Source organism: Hydractinia symbiolongicarpus, chromosome 12 (genome assembly GCF_029227915.1).
Source record: "Hydractinia symbiolongicarpus strain clone_291-10 chromosome 12, HSymV2.1, whole genome shotgun sequence".
Taxonomy (NCBI): domain Eukaryota; kingdom Metazoa; phylum Cnidaria; class Hydrozoa; order Anthoathecata; family Hydractiniidae; genus Hydractinia; species Hydractinia symbiolongicarpus.
The window spans coordinates 14,557,444-14,584,173 of record NC_079886.1 but is presented as its reverse complement, the minus strand read 5'-3'; the positions used below and the strand labels follow the sequence as shown (position 1 = coordinate 14,584,173).

General features: G+C 31.9%; 1 protein-coding gene across 4 annotated transcripts in view; it reads left to right on the top strand.

Moving 5' to 3' along the window:
- Nucleotides 1–26,730, top strand: part of LOC130622403 (integrin beta-1-A-like) — a 40,182-nt gene that overhangs the window by 8,136 nt on the left and 5,316 nt on the right. For 2 of the 4 annotated variants that reach the window (XM_057437861.1, XM_057437860.1), the window contains exons 2-15: nt 5,369–5,455; nt 5,578–5,654; nt 15,676–15,780; nt 18,668–18,740; nt 18,907–19,038; nt 22,700–22,793; nt 22,876–22,972; nt 23,109–23,198; nt 23,717–23,803; nt 24,515–24,604; nt 24,678–24,773; nt 24,869–24,964; nt 25,361–25,557; nt 26,419–26,722. In XM_057437861.1, coding sequence (XP_057293844.1) covers nt 5,386–5,455; nt 5,578–5,654; nt 15,676–15,780; nt 18,668–18,740; nt 18,907–19,038; nt 22,700–22,793; nt 22,876–22,972; nt 23,109–23,198; nt 23,717–23,803; nt 24,515–24,604; nt 24,678–24,773; nt 24,869–24,964; nt 25,361–25,557; nt 26,419–26,722 — 1,608 coding nt within the window. In that variant the 5' untranslated portion in view covers nt 5,369–5,385. Of the gene's footprint in view, nt 1–3,098; nt 3,725–5,368; nt 5,456–5,577; nt 5,655–15,675; nt 15,781–18,667; nt 18,741–18,906; nt 19,039–22,699; nt 22,794–22,875; nt 22,973–23,108; nt 23,199–23,716; nt 23,804–24,514; nt 24,605–24,677; nt 24,774–24,868; nt 24,965–25,360; nt 25,558–26,418; nt 26,723–26,730 lie in introns of those variants that run through there. The other 2 variants (XM_057437859.1, XM_057437862.1) reach the window with 2 other exon arrangements.

The window sequence follows — 26,730 nt, the reverse complement described above, 5'->3', positions numbered from 1 at the left end:
TATCAGTAACATAAAATTCTTTTCAGGGCAGTTATTTCACATACTTGTGACAAAATAATGATAAATTATCACATATATCAAAAAACGTAAGATTTATACTGATAAGTCCATTATAAATCCATACAAAAACTTTATGGTTTAAATACTTATATCAGGTACAGCAAATGTAATGTTTTTCAGTTAAAATTGATTTTAGTCTTCAAAACCAGAAGAAGGGTAAATCTTAACATTTTTCGGTAATTTTTTTATTAATTTCTCATGCTTGTGACAATTTAACCCTTTTTCTTCCCTTGAGTGCTGTCTTCTCACTAAAATTCAGTCACCTTGAGCAATTATATTTTTTAAACCTATTTTGAACAAAAGTGGGTTCCATTTTAACTAGTAATCATCCTTATTTGTTTTTTAATTATAAAATAGCTTATTTTAAGAAATATTTTATATCAGTTGAAATTGTGAGTTTTTTTATCAATTTTTGCTCATGAATGAAATTTCTGAATCTAATTTGTTTATTATGGAATTATTATTCAACTTCAGTATTTCTTTAAAGTTTCCCATATGTTTTGGCATATTAGACAGTGAAGAGGCAAAAAGTAACAAATTCTGAGAAAAGAAGTGTGATATTTTTATCATTTTATGATTTTTTAGAATTTTTTTAGCGCATTCAGTCTTGGTCATGAATATTTGCACCCGCGTGCGGTTGTACGTACGCCTACACTAATACAGGCGTGCGATCAGTATCGCACACCTAGCCTATGATTTTGGCGTGCAATTATTACATTCAGGAGAGCGGCAGCGCGGAGTTTTTTCGTTTGTTGACTTATTTATTTCAGCAACAAAACCCCAAACAACCAAGTAGTAAATGCAGGCTTCTCATTTTGAGGTACTCGATCGCGTTCCTACGCCCTATCGTGTACCTAAATTACGTGAGGTACGGGAAGAACCGAGTACCTCCATTAACAGATTACTTTTAGATCTAAGAATTATTGAATAATCCTGGCCCTTTTAATCCATAAGCAAGTCTATTCATAGCCAACCTCCCCATCCTAGCTAATTCACCGACTCCTGACTTAGTTAAAAGAACTACGTAGACATAAATCTCTTTTGCCTGGCCCCTTCGTCGTTGGTAACCAGGTCTTACCAAGAAATCCAGCCATGCGGTTCTTAACTAATGCGGAGGTGAACGCCGACGGAGCACGGATGAAGCAAGTCTGCAAATATGCACTTACAGGCGGAATAGACATTTTATCATGGATTTAATGGATGCATGTGTTATTTAAACAATTTTAAAAACGAAACCCACGTGCTGTTGTCTCTATAAATATACAAAGTTTTGGTATATATTTTTAACGAACTTAAAGATTATTTATTCATCGCTGTTTGTTTCATAACTATCACTACTCTCGTTACTCTCTTCGTTGTCGCTGTTGCGTGTATCGTGATCCATACCTGTTACTAGAACAGGTGTCTCCATGCTGACAAACCTCCTCTTCTGCATGTATGAATCGACTGCGCTGTTTAAAATTTCTTCTTTCTCTCCATCACTCCACATAATACTTTCTTTTCTCCAAGATAAGAATGTAGATACTTCTCTGGAAATATTTTTTGTTTTTTTTGAAGCAGAGGCCATCTTTCAATGAATGTCGCATGTACCTAATTTTACTGCGATTTTTAAATAAAGATGAACGCTCCCCCGTGGATACTTAGAACGTCGTTCGTTCGATTGAAGGTTCAATTAGAACGTCTTTTGCTTGATTGAAGTAAACATGTTATGCTGCATTTTTCTCACCTGTTTTTTTCACGTCACACAAAAAGGTTATTTGATCTTTGATTTATTTCATTCAAAACTGATGGATCAAATAAATTTATTAATTCAATTCACGAAAAAGAAAGAAAAGAAAGTAAACATAAAATAAACATGTCACTAACTAAAATTATTCAAGCAGCAGAAAAATTGCGGTGCCTTTCGACTCGTAATAATGATCGACAAGAATGTATATCGTATTAAAAGAAGTCCAGAAGTTCTCTCTCCCACACGACGCAGCAGGCAATAAGTAAGCCCTGCCCTCGGTTTTGTGAGAAGGAATGTTCTGCGAAGACTCTCAATTGAGTTTCCTGTACAGTTCTGCTGTGCATTAAACTGTGCCTGTGACAAGCATTTTTGAAGTATGTCACCGGCGACTTTTGCGATATTCAACTTAATAATGCCCTGACCTTCGGTTCGTAAATAACATTTCCATTTGTCATCGTCTTCAGGAGATCAATACAAAGGTAATGAATAAATTTTTTGCCAGCTAAAAAACAAAAAAAATATTGTCGACGCAATGCCGACGCAAAACATTTGAAATGTATCTCACGTCAGCAATTTTAATGAAGGTGGGTATTTAATAGAAATACATTTTAGAGATACATTTTAACGCGGAAGAACAATTATGTATTGGGTAAAGTTTGGGTAAGGGATTACTCTAAATAGCTCAGTTCTGCTTGGCGTGTGTACGAAGTAGAACGAAGCGTGTGATAAAGAGCACGCCCGAATTTCACATGGCGTGTGCGGAGGCGTGCGCGTGCGATCGCACGCCATTCATGACCAAGACGCGCATTAAGGATCATAATGTTATAATTTATCCACAATTTGAAAATTATGGCTTAAAACCAACTGACTTTTTAAGGGGTGTGATTTTTTTATCCTTTTTTTGTCCACAGGCATTTTGGCTATATCTTTGTGAATAATTGACCTAAAAAGATTTGAAATATATGTCCTGATAGGGTAATAATTTTTTTTAAGTTATTACAAAAAGTAATGGTGAAATTGTATAGTACTTACAAACCAGAGATAAAAAACTCACAAAAATGAAAATGTCCAATTTTAGGCCAATTTCTGACACCCATTTTTAAACATGTCCTGTTGTCTTTAATTGCATGCGTTAACAATAGTATATGTGAAAACTTTTGTTTAAATTCAAGGCGTGCATGCTATTGTTTAAATGTGTTAACAATCACAAAATATGAACTATGATCGAGAAGTTTTGTATTTATTTCCTCCAAATTGACTTTTTTTTCGCATTGTGTATAAAGTTTTTTTTTATTTTTTCTTTCTCAAATGAAATAAAAATGTTAAAATAAAAAGTTTAGTTTTTGTAGCCATGTACGCATTTTTGACATTGCACTAAAAAATTTAATTTTTTCCTGCAAATGATTTTTTCCCACCGACCAACTGATAGCCTTGTGGTAGAGCGTTCGCTTCCAGTGCGGGAGGACTTGGGTTCAAACCCCAGCCGAGTCATGCCAGAGACTATAAAAGTGTGAATCTATCCTTTCTGCTTAGGGTTCAGCATGAGAATAGGATTGATATCTTAGGCATTTGTCTAGTTGAGCGATTGCTGTGCTTGCACGACTTTCGTAGCTTGAATGGGAGCTTTAAATGCTCTAGGACCCCCTTCGCAGGACCCTTGTTGATAGCAGTACCAATAGGAACTGAAGAGGCTATCCTGGGTAAATAATTTCAATAACAATAACTATATATAAAATCGCTAAAAAGTTTTATATTTCCTTCAAAATTGAAGGTTTTTTTTTTACTGATTTTTTTTTTCGTTGCCCTACACATTTCTTAAAAAGATTCCTGTATATTTAGTACGAAGGAAAAAAAAACTGGTTCCGAAATAATTTGTTGTTAGTTATTCTAGACTCACATTATTTTGTTCTGAATCTATGGAAAAATCCAGGCTGAGTATGTTTTTAATTTCTTTTACATTTTTAATGTTCTTAATTTTAGCAAAGTGTAAAAAGTTTTTATATAGATTTTCAAATTACCATCTTTATTACATTGAGCTAAAAAATATATATTTCCCCTCATGTTATTTTTATCATTTTTACCTCAAGTGTGTTTCAGCACATTGTTGCTTAATTTAATTGTTTTAAAATGCTTTTAAAGTTTTGCATATTTAATTAGATAAACAACTGGTAGACAAGTGAAAACTCAATCAATGATAAAAGGTTGCAGTTGTTTTTAATAAAATATATACAGAAGGTGATAAGTTTACAAATGTAAAGACTAAAAAAATTGGTAATACTAAAAGAATATTAGAATCAAACTATTTACATTATAAAGTCAATGTCACTGTCGTTAAGTTTTTTTCTATAGATATTCGCTCATATTTTCTTGATTCTGACCACACAGTTTTTATTTTTATTTTCCAGTACCATATAAATGTTGAAAATAACGCTTTTAATAAATTAAACTTTGACAGAATCAAGAGCCTCTTTTGTCACAACTTTTCCGTCTTTAAATACCCTTGATCCATAGACACTTTTTCCTTGTCTTTCAATTTCTGTAGTGGAAATGTTCTTCTCATTAAATGTTACGAATTTTTTTTTTCATACTGAGAATGATTCTTTATCGCGATAATTTCTTCATTTCTCCGCTTCCAGTCTTGATTGTGATAAGAACACGAGCCTCAGATTTCTATTTTATATAAAAAACTTTAAGGAAACTTTCAAGGTTGAAGTTACTGGTAAATTAAAAAGCTAAACAAAATGCAATTTTACAAGGCTTAGATATTGCCCTATATTGCTACAAACTGAATAAACCTCGATTGCATGAGAGTTAGACATCCCTGTATTTTGCTATTAAGTGATAAAAAAATACATCGCGCAAAACTTTAATATTACCTTGGAATTTACTTGTCAAAATCGATCCTATTAAGCTTAATAATTCTGTTTCGTCGTAAAATTGTTAACTGTCACATGTATAGACAAAGGATGTAACATTAGGACAATAAAATTTTTCTATACATTTACAAAATCGAGATACTATAAGGTATGCAATTAAATTCATATGTGAATAAAAGATGTTTGTGTGCTGAAACAATAGACACACGAAGGGTATTATACTTTAAATATTTTCTTGTGTTAATCCTTTCGCAGCGGCAGTAATTATATAAAACAATGAGCCACACGAAAATTACATGGATTCATTAAAGTTCACGTGTGGGACATGAAACCTATTGTTTTTCATAGCTCATGTATTCAACAATGAATTTATAATAAAAAGGAAAGTTCTGACATTACTGAAAGCTTGTGTAAAGGTGATAACTAGCGTGCACATGTAACATTGCGTTCGGGCGGTACCATGTATCAAGAGAAGGAATTTGTAGAATGTCCCTTAACATTACAGCAAAAAACGTTAATGGGTTAATGTTAATTAATTCCTGAAAAAAGATTAAAAAAAAGTCACAACAGTATTTATTTCTGTTGTCAGACCAAAGTATAAAGGCAGTTACAGCTACATTGCTGAATGCCCGTTGTCAATTCATATGGCTGACTAGATGACTCCTTTAAGTGATTTATCTCTAACTTGTTATTTTTTCTCTAGAAACAGTAAAAACAAAAATGTGGATTAATTTGTTTGTGGTATTGTCGTTGATGTGTTTTTTCACAACTATAAATGGACAAGCAGCTGGTATATAATGTTGCATATTTTTTTATTCCATTTTTATATAGAATTTCTGCATTAATTCTACTGCACCTTATATTAGGTTAACTGTAAGATATGCAATTTACAGTGTTTCACATTATCTTTAGACAACCCTTGTACACAAGCTTCTGATTGCTCAAGCTGTCTCAAAGCAGGGGGTCGATGCTACTGGTGTGCTGATTCAGTAAGTGTGAACTCCAATATTCCCATCATCCATATGGGATTAAAATTTTAATTTTGATGTTTTAACAAATATTTTATAAACATTTTAAGTGTCTCTCGACACTTTATCCACTCTGACAGACGTACCATAGGGTGGCCTGGGAAAAAATGATTTCTTTTTAGTTTAGGGACCATCTTAAAGTTGCTTGTACACCTAAGTGTGAGTATACGAAAAAAATGGGTTTTTTTTAAAAAAAAAAATTTTTCAGTGATTAGATAGCAAAAGATCTGGGCTTTAAAATGGTGCAAAAATATTTTTAAAAAAATGTATTTAAGATGATTATTAACCCAAAAAGGTTTTTTTTTCATAAATTACTTTTTTGTTATGGGATAAAGATCAAATATTTGTTCACACGTAATCATCTTGGGTATTAATTTTTACTACTCAATTATGTTCAAGGTTATAAATGATAGCCGACTCAAAGAGGAAAATGATTTTCGTATGTAGTTAAAAGATTTTTTTGAAGTTTTTCTCCTATTTCCCATAAGGATATTTTCTTTTTCTTTTTTGTCTTCCTAAGTTGAATTACCGTAAAAAACACGGCCAAACCAGTTTAAAAATTAACAGCGAATAAAAATGTCCTATCGTCATAAAGCTTTTATATCATCAAAAAAAAGAAGAAAGTCCAAAACAAAAATATTAGACTCGCTAACTAAAAGAAGATTAAGACAAAAGGTTTCTACTACTGATCGCCAAGCTAGCACTAGTCGAAAAAAAATTGTAGACGCTGTGTCATCCAGCGATAGCGATGAGAGCGATGACGAATACACAAACTTTCCGCCGTGCAACTGGATCGTTGATTTAAATCTATTGACAGATTGTTTAAAAAGATCCTCCGTTTGCAAAATCTGTCACGGCCAAGTAACCATAACGGAGCACAAAAACTTTCGAGATGGACTCGGAACGAAGCTTATTTTGCAATGTAACAATGAAACATGCGACAAAGATTGTTTCACCACTCAAAAGACAGGAAAAATATTCGAAGTTAATCAAAAAAGTGTTCTTGCTTGTCGCCTAGCTGGTAAAGGACGAAGAGGTCTCTCAAAGATACGTAGTGTTCTAGGACTTTCATCTCCGATAGGAAAAAATCGCTATGTAGAACATGTAAAATTTTGGGCAGAAAGGCATTAGAACTGCGCAAAGAAAATTTAAAAATGGCTGCTGAACGAGCCAGAGATTTAGCAAGAGAAGAGTATGGTTGTACAGAAACTGTAATGGATATCCCAACCAGCTTCAATGGAACATGGTGCAGCCGTGGTTGGACTGCAAGCAGTGGTGTGGTTTCCGCAATCGCAGACACATCGGCACAAGTTTTGGATGTGACACTCAAGTCACGTATTTGCAAACAATGCAAGGGAATGACGGAGAAAAGAGAAAATGGATCCATGGAAACTATCGATTTTTGTAGAACACGAATCGAATTGCTTTAAAAACCACTTCGCAAGCCCACAGGTAAATTGAATCTGTTCCCGTATTATCGTTTTTTTATAGCCTCATTGTTCTTATAAAATTGTTCTTATAAAAAAATTGTTATTCATAATAAATTAACAATTTCTTTTACATATTTTAGAAAATGGAATCTGATGGTATATTAGATCTTCATAAACGCTCAATTGAAAAGCACAACATCCGCTACAATCCATATATTGGAGATGGAGACAGTAGCGCATATTCCAACGTGGACAAAGAACGACCTTACGGCGCTACATGTTTTGTTGCCAAGGAGGAGTGTGTCAACCTTGTTACAAAGAGAATGGGGACTAATTTATGAAAGCTTGTGAAAGACATGAAAGGAAAAAAGTTAGCAACGGTAAAGGTATTGGTGGAAAAGGTTGCCTTACATTAGCTAGAATCGACGCGATGCAGAATTTTTATGGATGAACTATTGTAATAATAAAGGGAACGCCGAAAAAATGTCCACTGAAACTTGGGCAATTTTAAAACATTATGCAAGCACTCTGGAACACCCACAACACGAAAATTGCCCTACGGGAGAGAGCAGCTGGTGCAGCTATCAACGTGACATAGCTAATGGGACAAACACTTATAAACCAATTAAATCTCCTTTCTCCCAAGCTTTAGTGGAATGTGTGACACCTATTTTTAGGAGATTGGCTGACGTTACTTTTTTAGAAGGGTGTAAAAATGTATGTTAGCAGAACGCAAATGAGTGTTTTAATAGTGTTCTTTGGAATATCTGTTTGAGTTTGAGTGTTTGCTCATATAATTCCGGATTGAAATATACCTTATCCAATCTTTTGGGATTAGCAACAACCAACCTCACACATCCTCAATCAGTCAGTGGCATCAAATGGATAAAGAACGAGTGGAAAGCGGAGATAGTGCAGTTCGTGTAGAAAGCAAACTGAGAAGGAAAAAAAGGAAACACAGAGAAATAAAGCGAGATGACGCCTTCCAAAAGAACGAAGGTGCACAATATAGGCCACAGGGGTTTCACCTGATACAACAAAAATAATTTTTATAAAGTCTTTTGTTTTACATATTTTGTATATATTTTGTAAATACATGTTTTTATTCTTCTACAAAAGGTATGTTTAAACTGTCACAAAATTCTTTCATTGTAACTTCATATGCGTCTTCCCGTATTTCTCCCATTATATCACCAGGAACAACTTCTCGAATGAAGTCCAACACTGTTTTAAGGTAAGCATACTGGGCCTCACACGGACCTATCTTTTTTCTGTACATATACATCAATCTTGCCCATAAACAATAATGAAAATAAGGAATTTGTTTATTTCCTTTTCCTCTTTTTTTCCTCGAAGAAATAGAGTCTTCTAGGTTGCTAACAAAGAGTGTGCCATCATAGCTAGAAAAGTTAACAAAATAATTTTAATAAAAAATAAATAAAAAAAATTCTTTTTTTCCTTTCAAGTTCAGGTTTTTCGTGATTTTTGTTTCTAGAGTTTGTTTTTGTTTTACCCATACTCAACTGTGTATAATTGCGAATGTGAGCGAACACGTGCAGCATAAACAGAAGATGTGAAAAAAACCTGTTAACAAATAGTCGTTACCATAGTGATCAATTATTATGCAGAAGTATAAGATTTCTGTAAGAAACTTAAAAGTTCTTTTTCACAGTGTTAAATTTTTAAGAGAGTATCACTAACGTTTTAAATCTCTTTTACAAAACTATAAAGGATGTGGGGTGGGGAGCACGCTTAGCGTGGAGAGGAATGTTTGATCTAAAAAAGCTTTTTTTTTTATTTCTTGAGAATGAGCAGAATGCGAGTTATGATGAGTTTTCTGACAATTAGAGGTTAAAAATTATGGAAAAAAATTTAATACTAAATAACTCCAAAAGTCAAAAACATTATGAAAAAGTTAAAAAAGCGTTTTTAAATCAATGTCTTGTGATCACGAAAAAGCAAACAGCAAACTTGAGAAATTAGTAGTTTTGTTAAAGAGATCGTATATAATTTTTATACCATTATATAGGTAATCATACAGGCTTTCTAAAAATATATACATTAATATATCAAAATAAAGTTTTGGTGAATTATTAGCATTTTAAAATATCAAACCTTTTTTGTATACTCACGCCTTAAAAGAATATACAATCTGCATCGTTTTTAATTTTTTAAAGTGAATACAACCTTTCTTTAAAAAATTGATACAAATTTAAAAAAAGTTTTTGTCTTAGGTGAAAACATTGATCCAAAGACTAAACATATTGAAATTTGTGTTAAAAACTTTTAAACACACTTGCTATGATCTCTTTAGATCAAAATACAGTTTTTTAACCTATGTACTATTATGTTTATGTTAAGCTTTGTGATGAGTGTAGAAGAAGATTTGTTGCTTAAGTTCTGTATAAGGGATCGTCTCCACGACCGTTTCAAATCTCTATACGAATTTGAAATGAATTCAAAAAAAATTTTTGCCAAAAAAATTGTTTCACATTCGTTTTAATTCATTTAAAAGATTTTTTGCTAACAAAATTGTTTCAAATTCGTTTTAATTTCCTTCAAAACAGTTTAAAATCATTTCGTTGTGACGAAAATCGTTTTGCAATCCTTTCGTACTCATTTCCTAATCGTCTTACAATATCAAAATCAATACGGTTCAGTTAAAATCGTTTTTAAAATCGCTTCAAATTTAATACCATTACCGTTAATATGTTTATCACACGCACTGATTTCCAAAGAAATTTATGTATATCAAGTTATTTAAAATAACTATATACATCGATCTACGGCGATGTTTTCCGTTCCTACGAACGTGTTTTGATAATTTTCTAAATGATATGCTGTGATGGTTTAAATTCCTACGATCTCGTTATGATGGTTTTTGCACAATCCACGGTGATGTTTTCGCTTTTTATGATGGTTTTTGAACGAACTACGGCGATGTTTTTGCTTCCTACGATCATGTTTTGATGGTGCTTAAACGATCTACGGTGATGAACGAGATCATAAAAAGTGAAAACATCGCCATAGATCGTTTAAAAATTATCAAAACATGATTGTAAGAAGCCAAAATATCGCGGTAGATCGTTTCAAAATGATGAAAACGCGAACGTAGGAAGGGAAAACATCACCTTAGATTCTTTAAAAATAATCCAAACACGATCGTAAGTTGTAAGTTGTTTAAAAAGTATCAAAACGCCATTCTAAGAAGCGGACACATTGCCATAGATTGTTTTAAAGCCCATCAAAAAGGGATCGTAGATAGTTAAAATGTTGACGTAATTTGCTTGAAAACTATGAAAGTCGTCGTAGTTTTTTATCTAACTATCAAAACTATCAAAACAGGATCAAATATAGTCATAGTTGGTTTCGAAACTACGTAGTTTTACCACCCTATTCAATGAAGGTCTTGTGCATATTTTTGCAATGGCTGTCAAAGTGAGAAAGGAATGTCTTCAAATAGTTTCAAGCAATAATTTATCACGTTTCGCTTCAGAATTTGTTTGGAAATTCGTTTCAAAAGTTTTTTCTGCATTGGTTTCAAAATAGTTTCGGAATCCTTTCCCATTCATATCCCATTCTCTTCCACTTCGTTTCATTTTTAAGCTTACAGGTTAAAATAAAATTCAATCGTTTCACCTTCTCACCATCTCTAAACAAATGATGATATGATCTCGAAACGATCATAATCGTTTCAATTCGTATAAAACGTGAAACGATCGTGGAGATGGTCCCTAATCATGCTTTAATGTAACGAAACAATCTTTGTTATTATTAATTTTGAATAAAAATATGTGACGTTTTCAATTTGGGATATTCCTATTTTTAGTAAAATACTCCAATTTCATGCTGAAAAAATTGTTGGATTACATTCGATGTATGTGTTATTTGTTATGCCATATTATTTAATTTCTAAGCTGTAGATATTCTTTCCAGCAGCATAGGAACTGTTCATTACGCCATAATTTATTACGCCATTACGCCATAATTGTATGCCACACTCAGGCTTATATATATATATATATATATCAAGCCTGTATATTCCTATACAGGCTTGAATAGGAATGACGCACTCCTCTGCACACACCATTATGTTTTTGGCGTGCGTATGATCGCAAACTAAAAAGTATTTTGGCGTGATCCTAAAAGGTGGGGACGAGTTTAACCAGTGAACCCCAAACACTGGAGACTGCAAAAGCCTTTAATCATATGAAACAAAACAAGCACGTTTCTGTAGCTATATCTCCCCTATTATAACTTCAAAAATTAAATATCGAAACATGCAAAATAACGATATAATTCAAATATTATGTCTCTTTTAATCATCCTTGATTTGGCATCTATTTCGTTTTGTTTTTATCTGCCATGTGCCATCATGAAGTTTCATATTCATGATCACACTTACCACAAGTAATAAATTTGTCAGGCGCTGTTAAAAAACAAAGTAAGGCTGTACATTTAAATAAGCTAATTAAATAGCAAAAATGCCATCACTAAAGAAAACTTAAAACATATAAAACAAAATATGGTTTATCCAAGTGGCTCAATTAAAACTTCAAAATTCATTCAGAAAATTAAGCTACATTTTAACAAAATTTATACAAAAAAAAATTATACCCCATGTGGGTTTCGTCCCACTTCCTTACAGTTTTTGAAGGATAGAAAAAAAACACATGCTAGCTGAGTGTTTAAGGTGTGTACTACGCACGCCTAACTTCACTTTATGGTCTGTTGCACTTGCCAAAAAGATGGCCCGCACGCCAGAGATTTTACTTCTCTCCAAGTCTGCGTATATGTCTGCCTGTCTGTGTGTCAAGCAAAATGGTACCGCAAGTAGCCTTGGAATTTTCTTACGGGTCACTGACTAGTTGTTAAAGGATGTTTCATAATAAAATATGATGTAAAAACTTTATAGGAAACTTTTTCATTGCTTCTTAATAAAATATAGCAAGTTAAAAGCTTTGTAAGGAAGCATTTCAATCTATTATTCATAATAAATTAAAGCTTTGCAAAGAAATTATTTTAATAAATCGTTCCTTAATTAAATAGGGCGATGTTAAAACTTTGTAAGAAATTTTTCATTTCTCAAAAAATACTGTGATGTTTATCATTTCTTAATAAGTTATGGCAATGTTTGAGATTTATCACAAAGCTTTTTTAAAGGTTTAAGGCTCCTAACTGACTAACCAACTAACGAGCTTTTTTACGCAAATTTTTTTTTAGAAAAACTGCCCTCAAGTGGATTCGAACCGACAACCTTTGGGCTCACGTTACGACGCGTTAGCCAACTGAGCCATTACACCTTGAGTAAAAATATTTAATTTGACCATTTAACAGCTGGCGAATTAACACAAAATGATTTATTGATGCGAAATACAGAGGTTTTTAAATTTTTTGGGGGGAAATGATTCCTCTTAACGAAATAAAGTTGTGCTGTGACATTCAAGTTTTTAGAATAATACTAATGAATTTCCCCATTATGAGGATTTCATAAGAATTTTTAGGTGGATCTTCGAGAAATGGCTAAAGGCTCTAAGAGGTATAGGATCTAAGAATTTCACATGCATGTATCTAATAGATAAATATAAAAAATCAGTACGTATCATAGCCATGCATCATATCCTTAATGCCACAATCAACCGTAAATCAATTTTTAGGTTTTATGAAATGACTCCGCTAATAAATTAAAATTATATTGTTGCAGTGATGTGTAATTGACATTGACATGTGAGATAGTTTATGCAGCTCCTGCATCTTGTTTTTTTTGCAATAGAGAAAGATGTAAACTATGGCATAAAAAAATTACCTACATAGTAGAAATTTTTGTTACATTACATGAGTTTTTTATAAGCCAGTGTTTAATTACAGCGCGGAACTACTGCTTCAAGCTTTCAATAAGACGCTATAATATGTTACAAATTTATTTTACATAATGCTAACAGTGCAATTTGTATAAACGAACTTCTTCTTTGTTATTATTATTTTTGATAGTAACTTGTTTTGGGGAAAATGGTAGCAACCTATAATATCATTAAATTCGGTAGTAAGACATTGTACTGGTAATATCCTTAAATGATTACCAGTAAATATTTTGAAATTACCAATGAATCTAAAAACTCTTACCGATACTTTACCTGTTTCTCATGGAGTAGCGTTAATATAAGCAATATTGTTAGTACTCCCAGAGTTTGCTCTTTTTTAACAATTTTGCTGAAACATTCCTGTTGATGTGGATGAAGAATTAAAAAATAAAGAGAAGTTCGATTTTCACATTTTTATGTATCTTCATCTAGAGTACTGGAATCTGGACATCTAACATTGTAATATATCGTAACATAATATCTTTAATTTTAATTTTTTTTAATCATCAGTTACAATATGACCAGTGTCTGTTTTGCCATCTTTGTGGTTAGTCACAAGATTACTTTAAGTTTACCCTAACGAAACTCTATCAATTTTAAAAGATCTAAAATTATAAATTTTGACATATAAATATACTTGATTTGTTAGAATAACTATTGTGATTTCTTTAATTTAAAAAAATTAGCAAATTTATGTATATATTCATTTTTTAACTACATGATTTTCTATGTACAAGAAAAAATGCAATTCTAAGTGGACTTGTGTGACCATAACCCATGCAAGTGGCAGTGCATCAGATTTCAAGCCATCTGTATATTTTACGCCACATATAATAGTTGTTTAAATAAAGATACAGGATAAAGCCTATTGTAAACCTTAGCATCAACAGACTCGTGAAAGTTCTGAAATTGAACTGCAACTTCGCTTTAAATAAAACACATGTTTAAAGGGAACCCAAGGTATAAATTGATGTTGATTGCAAGCTAACATGCAGATCCCAAATTATGGAATTGTGAGCAAAAAATTAAGACTGGGACGAGCAAACGACTGCCATTTTGCCCAAAAAATTATGTTAATCAATTCAACTTTATAATTTCTATCCATTTATAAAGTTTCAATGCACATCTTTTAACAGGTCTAAAATTACTGATGACAGAAAATGTCAAAATTTGCTGTTACTTAAATGTAACATTATAATTTATGCAGCATAGTTAAATTTGAAATTTTTTAAATGTGAATATCAAGAGAATGAAAAGAGATTTTTAATAAATTTAGAAAGACTTGTTAACTAACTATTTATGCGCAACATTATTTTATACCTTGGGTCTCCTTTAGGCGATAAAGCACTTCAGGTGTTTATATTGTTTTTTCCAAAAATAACTTCCTCTAACTGCTGTAATGAAAACACAGATAACAAACAGTTACCCTGTCGTAGAAAAAACATTCCCTATCACTTACCATTTTGCTGAATAACTCTCCTCATGAGACCAAGCAGAAGCAGAAGTAAAGTATAAAATGATGTTGGAATTACATTATAGAGTATATTTGAATTTTTTTAAAAAGCACTTTTCGTTCTTAAGATATTTATATTTAAACAATTTCAGATTTAATTATGCTGCATAAATTATGATGTCATAATTAAGTAATAGAAAATTTTGACATTTTCTGTCATCAGTAATTTTAGACCTGTTACGGGATGTGATTCAAACTTTATCAATGCATAGATATTATAAAAGTGAATTGATTAACATAAAATGTTTTTTCCTGACGACCCTATAACTTGGGATCTGCATGTCAGTTTGCAATCAAATTTTGTGAGTAAATATTCAGGGCTTATACAAGCTTACCGATAAATTGAAAGCTTGGGACGAGCAAACGAATGTCACTTTAGCAAAATAATTTATGTTAATCAATTCACCTATATATTATCTATGCATTAATGAAGTTTGGATGCACATTTTGCTATTACTTAAATATGACAAATCTGAAATTCTTTAAATGTGAATATCTTGAGAGTAAAAAGAGTTTTTTAAAAAAATTGTTAACCAACTTTTTTAGCTCTAAGTCTAACATCATTTTATACCTTGGGTTCCCTTTAAGTTCGTCTTCAAATTTAAAATAGTACTATAAACTAACTTGGTGATATTATTTCAAACTTTAAAAGAGACAGTTATTAAATATTTTCCATGAAAGAGGGGTTTGTTTATTGGAAGGGTATTTCATTAAGCAGGGATGATCTTTCACTTAATACGGTACGCTGTAAGAAAATCAGTAAAATTGTAACAATGACATTAAAGGCGTTTACTGCGAAAATTGCCTTTTATTGTATACTTCAATCACATTTCTGCAACTGAACTAGCTTTATAATATTATTAAGAAACTTTAGTTCTGTGAAAATATAAGCACAAGCAACACAAAAAATTTGTTGCGAAAATCAAGAGAGATGCGCTTTTAACACAGGGAAATAAACAAGTCCACAAAAAAGAAGCTACAATAACTTCTTGGGTGCACACTTCACTGTATTTATTTTCCCTTCTTACTTTAATTGCAAAAACTATTTTAATAAAATTGGCAACCACTGAGCAACTTCAGATTTGGATATTGAGTAAAAATAAGCAACTTGACATCTGAGCAAATTCCTAAGTTGCTTAGAGAACAAGATTAATTAAAAATTACATATTTGTTTGTAGGATTTCACTGATGGCACTAATGCCCGTAGGCCTAGGTGCAATGCTAAGCCTACATTACAAACTAGTGGATGTAAAAAGATTGTTATAGAGGATGGGAGTGTAAAGGTATGTTGATATATTACTGGCTTTTTTATCAATTATTTCTATGCCTTCTCGTTTTTTTGTTTTTGTTTTTTATTTGACATTGCCAAATCCCCTCTTAAGAAATTGTTTAAATTCCAGTTTTTTTTACAAACAGCAGGTCTATCAATAAATGTGAGATCGATCGCATGATAAAATTGAGATAACAGCTGAGTTTTCAATTGCTCCCCCAGTTAGTAAATAAGTTCTTATTTTTTGTACAAAAAATAACTAGAGAATAAAATAAATTCCTCAATCTGATTGGCAACAGGTATACAGTACACATGGTAAATTGAAGGGAAACAATACAAATAACATAAAGAAGAAAAAAATTTTTTTTTAGAAAAAAAAAATATTTTTTTTTTAATCATTTTAATTTTCTTTAATTCAAACCTTTTATATGTGGAATATATTGATTCGTAAAAACAAAAGTGTTAGCAGAGTGGATTAGATATATTTTAAATTATGTATTAAATTATTCCATTTTTTTTACAGCTATACATCTATTTCTACGTTTTCTTAAGACCATCCTATGCAGTCAATTGCTTAGTTGGCGGGGGAAAGAGCCCATATGCCGCATCCAAACCCTGTTGGATCAAAAACTTCTTTTTTCCATCGACTTCTTTCATAAAGTAAACCTACATGTTCTGAGGAGTAGATACCACCCTTGCCAGTTTGTTTTTTTATAACGCGATTCCAACTTAATTAGTTGTTCTATGGCCTAACCGACCCTAATTTTAACAAAAACAAAAAAATAATATCAAGCAAAAAAGTTTTAACGAAAAAAATGAAAAAACACAAACAATTTCTCATCCCATCCCATGAAAATATAATGAGCATAAAAGATAATAATGATATTTTTGTTGGTTGAATATCAATGTAGCGCGATGCGCTAATTTTCTTATCACAAAAATAGTTACGTGGTTTAAACAGAAGTTTAAATTTTTATGTGGTTTATAAAAAAAACTAGCTACCTTCGCTAAAATAATTATAATACAAATGAAAAACAAGACAGATTATTATTGTCGTAACACCCTCTTTCGTTATGGTTATTATATATGTTTAAAATTACGCTAGCTAAAATATGATGCAGCAGGACTTTCAGTCGATACCGTTTAGGAAAAATAATAAAAACAAGGTAGAATACAATTGTCGTAACACCCTCCTCCATTATGAATCTTAAATAAATGATTTTAACGCTGCAAAAGACTTTAAATATTATCAACTAAACCATAGTCCGTAAAAAGAATGTAAACTTAAATTTAGATTTTCTTATAAAACGTGCAAAAAACATTAAAAGTTTGTTTTATTAATTTAAGTGGAAGAAGAATAACTTGCTGTATAAATTTTGAAACAGCGCAAGTATTACTAGCTGTATAACTTTCACAACAATACAAGTAAATTCTGCACAACTTTCAAAATAGAGCAAGAATAATTCTTGCTGCATAACATAAGTTTTTGAGCATGCAAGTATTTTTATCTTTTTACCTTAAGAACTAGTTACATGTTTTTTAGTGAGACAAATTATTATTTTTCCTTCGCAAATTATATATACTCTGTGCGTTATGCGAAAATACATAGAAAAAAAATGGTCGTCGTAACGCCCTCCTCCGTTGCTATTTTTTTTTATTTTTTGTTGTTGTTCCGACTATACATTCTCGATAAAATTATTTTTATTTCGGTGACCGACCAACCATAAGTTACTATCGACTTCGCTCGTAGAACAAAGACTAGAACTTAACTAATTAAGTTGGAGTCGTCCTTTTTACTCTTTTTTACTGTAATGCGTAGCTATGATACCCATGCCTCGAAAGTCTTAGATATTGGCTATTATTCAAATCTACCACTCTTTTTATTTTCTATAAAATCCATATGGTAAAGATCTAATAACTGCTATTAGGATTATGTTTAGAACTAGAAACTCACTGATAAAAAAATAAATGTTCAAATCCTGTTTGATTTTTAGCAGTTAAATCCCTAGAAATAATGTACATACATAACCCTTTATCTAACATTTGGATCTGTTGACAGAGTTAAAAAATTCCTAGATTCAGATCTGCTGTGACGTACTAAATACTTTTTCCAAATCGTCAGATTTATCGTTTTATTTTATCCGACATAATTGTCGAAGCATATTGTTCACAACCACAGACCAATTGCTACATTATGAAAAGTTAGTCAAGGTCGTAATCTATGACGTCACAATCTAAGGGTTTAATTCATCACTGATTTATTCCACCCATCAACACCAGTACACGCCAGCATCTTACATACAAATGAAGAATAACGATAAAATGAGTAAAAACAGGACTAGGGAGATTTCTATTTGAATAAAATGTGAATAAATTTAGAAAAACTGGTGACATCTGCCTGCAATCTATGTCTTTTTGTGACAACTGTTAAAGCTGCATGTTTTAGGCTCCTGCTTTTATCTTTAAATTGTGATTAAAAAAAGTAAGCATTAATAAACCAAACAAAAATTTCTACAAAAGTTACTTTATCTCACATTTGGGAGGGGAAATCCTGTCATCCATAATCTGATATCCCTTAATTTAAATAATATGTTAATTCAAATCTTTTGTTGTCTTGCACATCAACAATTTCTTTAACAAACTGCATACTCCAACACCTACATATTTATGTTGTTTAGAGTATTTTCTCTGCCTAATTTAAACACTGTTAAAAATTAAACGTTTGACTGGATCTATATCGAATGCAATTTTGTGATGTATTCCATTTGGTTAGGTTTTTGCAAAGTTGAGTTAAAAATGGTAAAAAATTTTCTTTGTGGATTGATTATTTTAAAGCTATTTTGTTGAAATTACATTTTACATTTTGATTTTTAGGCAATATTTTATTGTTTTGTTCCTAGTTTACTGTGAATAATAAATTTGATTCAATTGTTCAAGTCCGACCACAAAAGGTTCAACTTAGACTCCGAAAAGGTAAAATCATTTCAAATTAATGTTGATGTTAATAAGAAAAATAAAATGTTCTTGAATTAGTTCATTAGTAATTATGAATTTTGTTATGTTCCATATTTCCAGCAACATCCTAATTATATTGGTTGTGTTTTATATTTTTCATAATTACTTCTTCCTATTTTTACAGATCAAACCCAAACTTTTAAACTGACTGTTCGACCTGCAAAAGACTTTCCTGTGCAACTGTATTATCTTATGGACATGTCTAGATCTATGGATGATGATTTGACTAAATTAAAAACACTTGGTACAAAGATAGGTAGGTATCAAATTTTCTTTTTGTAACAGTGTGTTCGATATTTTTTTTCAAATTTAACAAGACCAGTGGGGCGATGCAGTTTGGTCCCTTGTAGTTTTTGTTGACAGATTAAGAAAATGTCGTTTTAAATGCAGGTTCACCACGCCTTAAATTCCTTAAATAACCTTAGAAAAAGAAAATCTCCTTAAAGGTACTTAAATATACTTAAAAAATGTAATTTTAGCTATTCTCCTTAATTTCTCCTTATTTCTTAATTTTTCTGGTCGTAACTTTTTTGGAAATGTGTTCATGTATCTCACCAGTGAAATAATACATATTTCTCCATTACCTGAAATCCTATATTTTCAATCTTTTAGGGCATAATTTCTATGTATATTTGTATAATATGTATAATTTTCTTATTATAGAACATAGTATGTAACATTAAAGATAGGGAACTAAAATTGGTTTTCTCCTTAATTCTCCTTATTTTTTATTTATATATTTTTTTTATTCTCCTTCGCAGCAAAATATCCTTAAAAATGTCAAGATTTCTCCTTAATTCTCCTTAATATCCTTACTTTTGTTCTCATTTTATTAGTGATCACCCTGAAATGATTGTACAGCCGCTGTGAAAGATATCATACATTACATACATTAGGTTGACAAATATTTGTGTCTCCTTTTAGCATTTTTAGCAAATAGGCAATTCTTTGCTAATTTTCAGTCACGAAAAATTTAATTTTTTTGGTCAATACATGCCAAATCAACCAGGCATGTCTTCCATCTTCAAATTGGCTGATTTTAGATGTGTAATGTAAAAATATTTAAAAAATTATCTCTACCAAATTTCTAACTACTAACGGCTCAAGAGATGTAGATATACTAAGGTCCGATGCCTTTTTAGGTGAAGACAAAAACATTTCTAATTTGCTATCATCTGTGGACAAAATTTCTGAAAATCTGTACCTGACCATTTTGACACCAGTTGAATTCATTTTTCAATTTTTCATGTCAAAAATTATCAAATTTAACAAAAACACAGTTCATTTCATAGCGAAACTTATGATGGCAATTTATGGTCGTTTTTCTGTGGCCAGTGGTTACCACTACATATCTAAACAAGCGTTTCTTATTCCAATCTAAAATTTCCAGAATTTGTTAAAGGAGAGGCGATTTACGTTGTGACATGGCTGCCTAATAAAAGTTCAAGATGATTGTTGATTTTGAAGACCAGACCAACTGGCTTAATTTGTGCTATAAAAACTATAACAACTTTAAATGTTACAGCTAGTACGACAAAAAAGTCATGAACAAAGACTAATGTTTTAAAAATCTGTAAATTTTCACCTAAAAACGTAAAACGACAACACAGCAGACCCGAAAGATAAATCAGTCTGTTAAAACACCAGTTTTGCTCACATCTTTGGTAAGTGCTGAATTACTTATAATCGAGTATTCACATTTGCCAAACGGATGACTAAATTAAAAAAAACAATGGAATATATTTCTAATTATTACGATGGTCATGGGTCAATATACACAAAATAATTAACAAGAAAAAGTTAAAGATCAAATAGAAAATGCTGTTACTACTATAGTACATAAATATTCTTGGCTATCTTGAGTCAAGGATCTCATATTTGATGTTTACTGGTAAGTGCATCCAAACCTACTTATCTTCACCCCATACAGCCATGAAAATTCTGTTAAAAATGTTGCTGGGAACTAGAATATAGATACTTAGTTGTGAAATACAGTAGTTATTTATTTGTTATTATAGTAGTTATCTTAGTAGGTTTTAGGCTTTAGAAATCTATAAAAAAATTTCTCTCACTTAAATTTTTTTCCCGTCTGCCACAAAATAATGTGTATTGACACAAATATTATATACTTTTATGCAAAATAACAGAAACAAAATAAAAGTCAATGCTATAAACAAAATGTGCATAATTACTTAATGCGATGAATGTTCTGGTACAGAACCTGTGAGAAGAAATTTAGAACAGTTTTGTGATACAAACACAATAAACAGCAGCTAATCGAACTGATATTATTACTTGTTCAGAACCCATCACATTTTCACAGCACTTTAACAGACTCCTAGACAGTACATTTTCGAATTGCACAAGCACAATCAGAAAGTGAAAGTGAAAAAGAACTTACATTTAACAAAGTCATAGTTTTAGGATTGTTGTCGTCAGCGTAGTGTGACGTCATGAGTAAGTGCTCATTAACTGCTATAAATACACCAAAATGTTCGAAGGACCTTATCCTCAAATTTTGTATAGTTTTACCGACATAAGTGGCGTTGCAGCCACTATTTTGTAAATGGTAAAGACCAAAGAAGTTTAACCTCGAACCGAAACATGGCAGAAAATCTCAAATAAAAATTGAAAACCCCTTTTGATGAACACATAAAGTGTGTGAATAATTGGAATTTTAAAAAGTGTCTCAACACTTTTGGGAAGATTGTCTCTAAAAATCCCCCCCCCCCCCCCCCCCCCCCCTCCTCTTACAATGTTGGAGAGTCATAGCAGCAACTTCTGTCTTCAAAGAAATTTTAAAAAATGTCCCAACACATTTGGCAGAGATTGTAGGTGGAAATTGTGTAGTTAAATTGATTCGTATACTGATTAAGATCGTCACATCATCATCACCTTTTGTCTCCATTCCAACTTGTAGCTAGCTCTTGCAGTTACAGTAGTTTTGTCCAAAATATTAGGCAAATGGCAGCTTAAATTTTTTTGGACTTCTATAAACCTTTTTATCTTTTTGGGGACTAAGTAAATAATTAACAAAAATCCTTGTCATATAACATAAAATATTGATATCATTATATCAGTTTGCCATTTTCATATTTTGATACACTGGTGCTCTGGTCACACCTTTTGAAATAACGTGTGTTTATCTGCAGCCCGAAATGGTCAGCTACCCAGAGTATTGTTTTTTGTCACTATATCTCAAGTTTTCATTTTTTCTGTAGTTTTTATGATTTTCATTTTTTGGCAAGGAGTCGCTTCAATTTCGGCAAAATGCAGCTCTCTAGACAACCCTGGAAACAATTTGATGGAAAATAGCAGAATATCAAATATCACTTACACACACTCCACACTTGTCAATACTCACAGCAGACTAAGGCTTAGGATGTTAGGTTATTTGATGGTACCTGCCTGATTTGCCTGGGTTTTTTTCAGGGTCTTTTTTGCGTAGTGGAGTGGAATGTTCCACAATGTAGAAATTGTTAAAAGTACAGTTAGCACATTTTAGACATTTTTACTTAGCCAACAGCCATGTAAAAGTAAACCTTTCAGTTCTGACCAAGAGATACTGTTTAACCTATTTAAGAAATATGGAGAACGGCCATTGACACAAATATTATGTCCAGGTTAAGCGGTGATCTTGTTGTATGTGTCAGACCAGATTCGCTCTATTGATTCCTGTTATACTTCTCAAACCCAAAAAACCTCTTACATCAACTCAAAGTGATCTAATACAAAGTTCAGTGCTCTCCCTAAAATCTTTCTTTTACATTATCTTAATAATAAAATAACCTTGATACGAAAGTAAGTGATAGTGTATGTTTTAAAAAATGTGATGCCCAAAACAGACAAAGAACACGGACATATTTGAACTTTAGTATGATTAAGGTTTTATGTAACTGTTTTTAATTCTATTTTAGCGGAAGAAATAAAAACTATCACTGCTAATTACTCTCTTGGTTTTGGGACATTTGTAGACAAAACAGTGTCGCCGTTTGTCCAGATTGAGAAGTTGTAAGTGGATTTAAATGATAGATTTTTTCATAAGCTCTTTTTAAAACCATGTCACTAAAACGTCTTTTTATATCCATCCTAGAAATCAGCCTTGTTTAACAGAGAGCAAAGAGCCTTGCATGCCTACTTTTGGTTACAAACACAACTTCGACTTTGATAAGGATGCAAAGAAATTCGAGGTAACATAATTATGTAATTCAATGCTTTCTCTCTCTTATTTTTTATTCCAATATATGTCAGTTGATATTAATTCTGTATCTAATTATTTTGTGAGACTGAACTATCATTTGTCCTCGAAAAATTTATATATTTTAGGCAGCGGTTTCACGACAAAAAATATCAGGAAACCTTGATACTCCTGAGGGTGGTTTTGATGCTTTGATGCAAGTTGCAGTTTGTTCATCAGTATGTTGGTTTCCTTGTATTCAAGTTCTCTTATTCTTCTTGCGAAGTATGCCATTGTGATAAATATCTGACAACAGGGTCAAAGTTTACTTGCCCTAATAAGCGAAAACTTGTATGAACAGCTTTTTTCCTTTTTTTGGAAATGCTGAAACTGCAGCCATTGAGTGATAAAAAATATTGACACAGCAAAGTAAAGAGAAGCTTGCCAAGAGTAGTTGACATTAAAATGTGTCAAAAGCTCTGCTTTTAAATGTGGTTTTTTAATTGCAATGCTTTTAACATCTGGGAGTTTATAGTGACCGATAAACTTTTTCTCCGCCCTTTCTTTTTCCAAACAATGAAAATTGATTTCTTAAAAAAGAAGAAAACAAACAAAATAGGACAAATATAATATTGACATCATCCAGCACCTTCGTTTTTGACTGCTATAAAAATTGATTATCTTTAATCTCCAAAAACTTTTTTCTACATATTTTTATTTATTAGTAATACGATTTTTATGTATTTCAAACTTCTAGAAATTAGGTTGGGCTGACGTTACAAAGTCTAGAAGAATTGTTGTTTTCGTCACTGATGCTAGTCCTCATATTGCAGGCGATGGAAAAGTAAGTTTTAATGTTAAGCGACTCGCATATTATGATAGTTGATGTCTTAGCCATTTTAAAAATTTTTGTAATCGAAAACGACTGCGTCTATAATTATAGTAACAAAAATTTTCACGGGCTAACGAATAGTCATATTAAATACCCCTTGTTGGAATTTTATGTAACTATTGGAACTGAATTGTCGTCAACTAAAATTGTTTCCAACCTCCATGAGGTCACATAACTTGAATTTTTCATTTAAGTTTCCAAATGTTACTTGTTTCAGGCTTTTCTGGAAAGCTTCATAAAACAGAATAATTAGGAGAAAATGTACTAGTTATCAAAAGAAACTATTAGTAGGCTTTTTTTTGAAAACAACGAATTCCCCCCTTAACATTCCTTTTAATTTCACGCAAACAAAGAAAAGATTAGTGCATTGTATGAAAATCTCGTAAGTCTGTTAAGTTTTTAATGCCAGAACTTTTACCGTAGAATCTCTTCTCATTTAATTTGAGTAGCCTGGTTACTTAATTGGGTATTTGTCATAACACGTTGTGTCGCCACATGCTTATAAATCCAAATGAATCTGGTTATTGTATACTTTGCTGCCATTAAGCCTTGTTAGTTTACAATTTGCTCGCGTCAATTACCCTGGGGTTTTTTCACATATTTACATTTACTGCAAATAAGACAAAGGTGTGATAAAAACCTAAAATATTAGTGTATTTTTAGCTTGGTGGTATAACTGTTCCCAACGATGGTGCGTGTCATTTGCAAGATATTGGTTCCGTTGAAAAGAGATACACAAAATCAAATGAGCAGGTAAAGTGAACGCAAAGCTGTTTTTTATCTCTTTAATTTGTTTTATATGCTATGTTCTAGGTTATTTTTTCAGGATTATCCTTCTATATCATTATTGAAATCCAAATTGAAAGAGAACAAAATCGTCCCCATATTTGCCGTGACAAAGGATGCCTATGGTGTTTATCAGGTGGAGCATTGTGTTCTTTCTCACTTTTTTATTTATGTATGTTGACTGACGAAAATAAACAGAACGGGAGAATTAAATAGAACACAACATTTTAGAAACTTTCTGATGAATGGAAAGATCTTTTAGCTGCCATTGGTGTGTTGGAAAGAGATTCCTCAAATATTGTAGATTTGATTCGAGACAAGTACAAGGTCAGTGCTAAAAGACAAACCGAATATTTCAAAAAATTTCTTTAAAATCGGGATTACTTTATTCGTACTAATTTGTGCACAGCAAAAAAAATATTTCGTGCATATTAATTTTACGTGCAATAGCATTATGAACGTATTTCGCGTCTATTATTTTATTATATTTGTCCAAGTTCAAATTCCCCACAAACAAGTAGAAAATAGTAATTCAGGTTTTACACTCGGATTTGCTTTTCTTTTTTTCTAAAAAAAGATGATATTTTAATGCATAATAGTTTTCACACGTTTTGTGTAACTTATGCGTACTATTATTTTGTGCGAATGGGTGAAAATTTACATATTAGTACGAATGAGGTATTCAGTCCTTGTATTATCCTATTTTGTAATATTTTTTCATAGTCCATCTCAACTACGGCACGTTTGGGCACTGATAAGTTACCTAAAGGTGTCATTGTCAATTTTAAAGTTCAACCAGGATGCCCAAATAGTAATAAGAATAACGAGTGCACTGATATGAAGGTGAATACAGATGTTGAATTTGAAGTTGGTGTAACAGCTGTTACCTGTCCAAAAGATTGGAAAACTGATGATAGAAGGTAATACACAAGAATATTATCCTACTGGATTAGGAATGTTTTTTAGTCCCGTAGCAGCCTAAGTTGTCGGGGGAGGAGTAGGGACCAATTTCTTTTAAACATGGACAACATAGATTAGAGAGCCAATCTAAGTGGTTACAATCTCCCAACGAAGGGAAGAAAAACACTTAAAGAATGCACTCAAACCCAGGATATTCCTGGGAATTCCGGTGCGTTCCGGGGATATTAGAGTAGTTTGTTGAAATATTCATGTACAATAAAATAAATACAATAAAAAAAATTTGCATTTATGATATACCTTCAAAGTGTGATAATTATTGGTAATAATTACAGTGTTTTCCAACTCGCTTCTCGTGCTAGATACACAAAATTGCAATGTCCGAAATAGTGCGACGAACGAACCCGCCGATTCACACATGAAATATGCATGACAGAAGAAACACAAGCGTAGCTAGGCAGGTTATAAAAGATAGGGAAATTCGTGGTTTTATCCACATGCTATAGCTCCATGTCAGCCTAGTCAACAATATTATTTCTATCGAAAAAATTTCAGTTTGTTTGGTCTGCGTCAATATTATTTATGTTTAGTAATGATAAACAAGAAGTGTCGCTGGTGATACACGCAACTATTTTTTGCTCTCAATAAGTATATATTTCTACTAGATAAACTTTAAGGAATCCGTCTTGATGTGAGATATGATTTACCTTCCTAATGTCTCAGCCATTGTTGCTTACAATTAAGTTTTGAATTAAACTTTCACTAACTTTTATGGGAAGAATGTACTATTTATGGCCCATAATTACCATACCGCTATTTCTGTAAGTTGTAATGATAATGTTTAAAATGTAATTTGTGTTTAGTTTCAAGATCACTATTCCAGTTTTCGGTGATGTGGAGGTTACAATTAAAATGATTTGTGATTGCGATTGCGAAACAAAAACAACGGAAATTGAAGAAAATTCCGCAAAATGCAACGGAACTGGTGCTTACAAGTGTGGTATTTGTTATTGTAATGAAGGACGATTTGGTAAAAAATGTCAATGTAATAGTAAAGATCAGGCTGATCAATCATTATGCAAGCGAAATGATACTGAATCTGAAGGGCTAATCTGTAGTGGATTTGGTTCTTGTATTTGTGGCAAGTGTGAATGTAACCGTAGAGAGGTAAAATA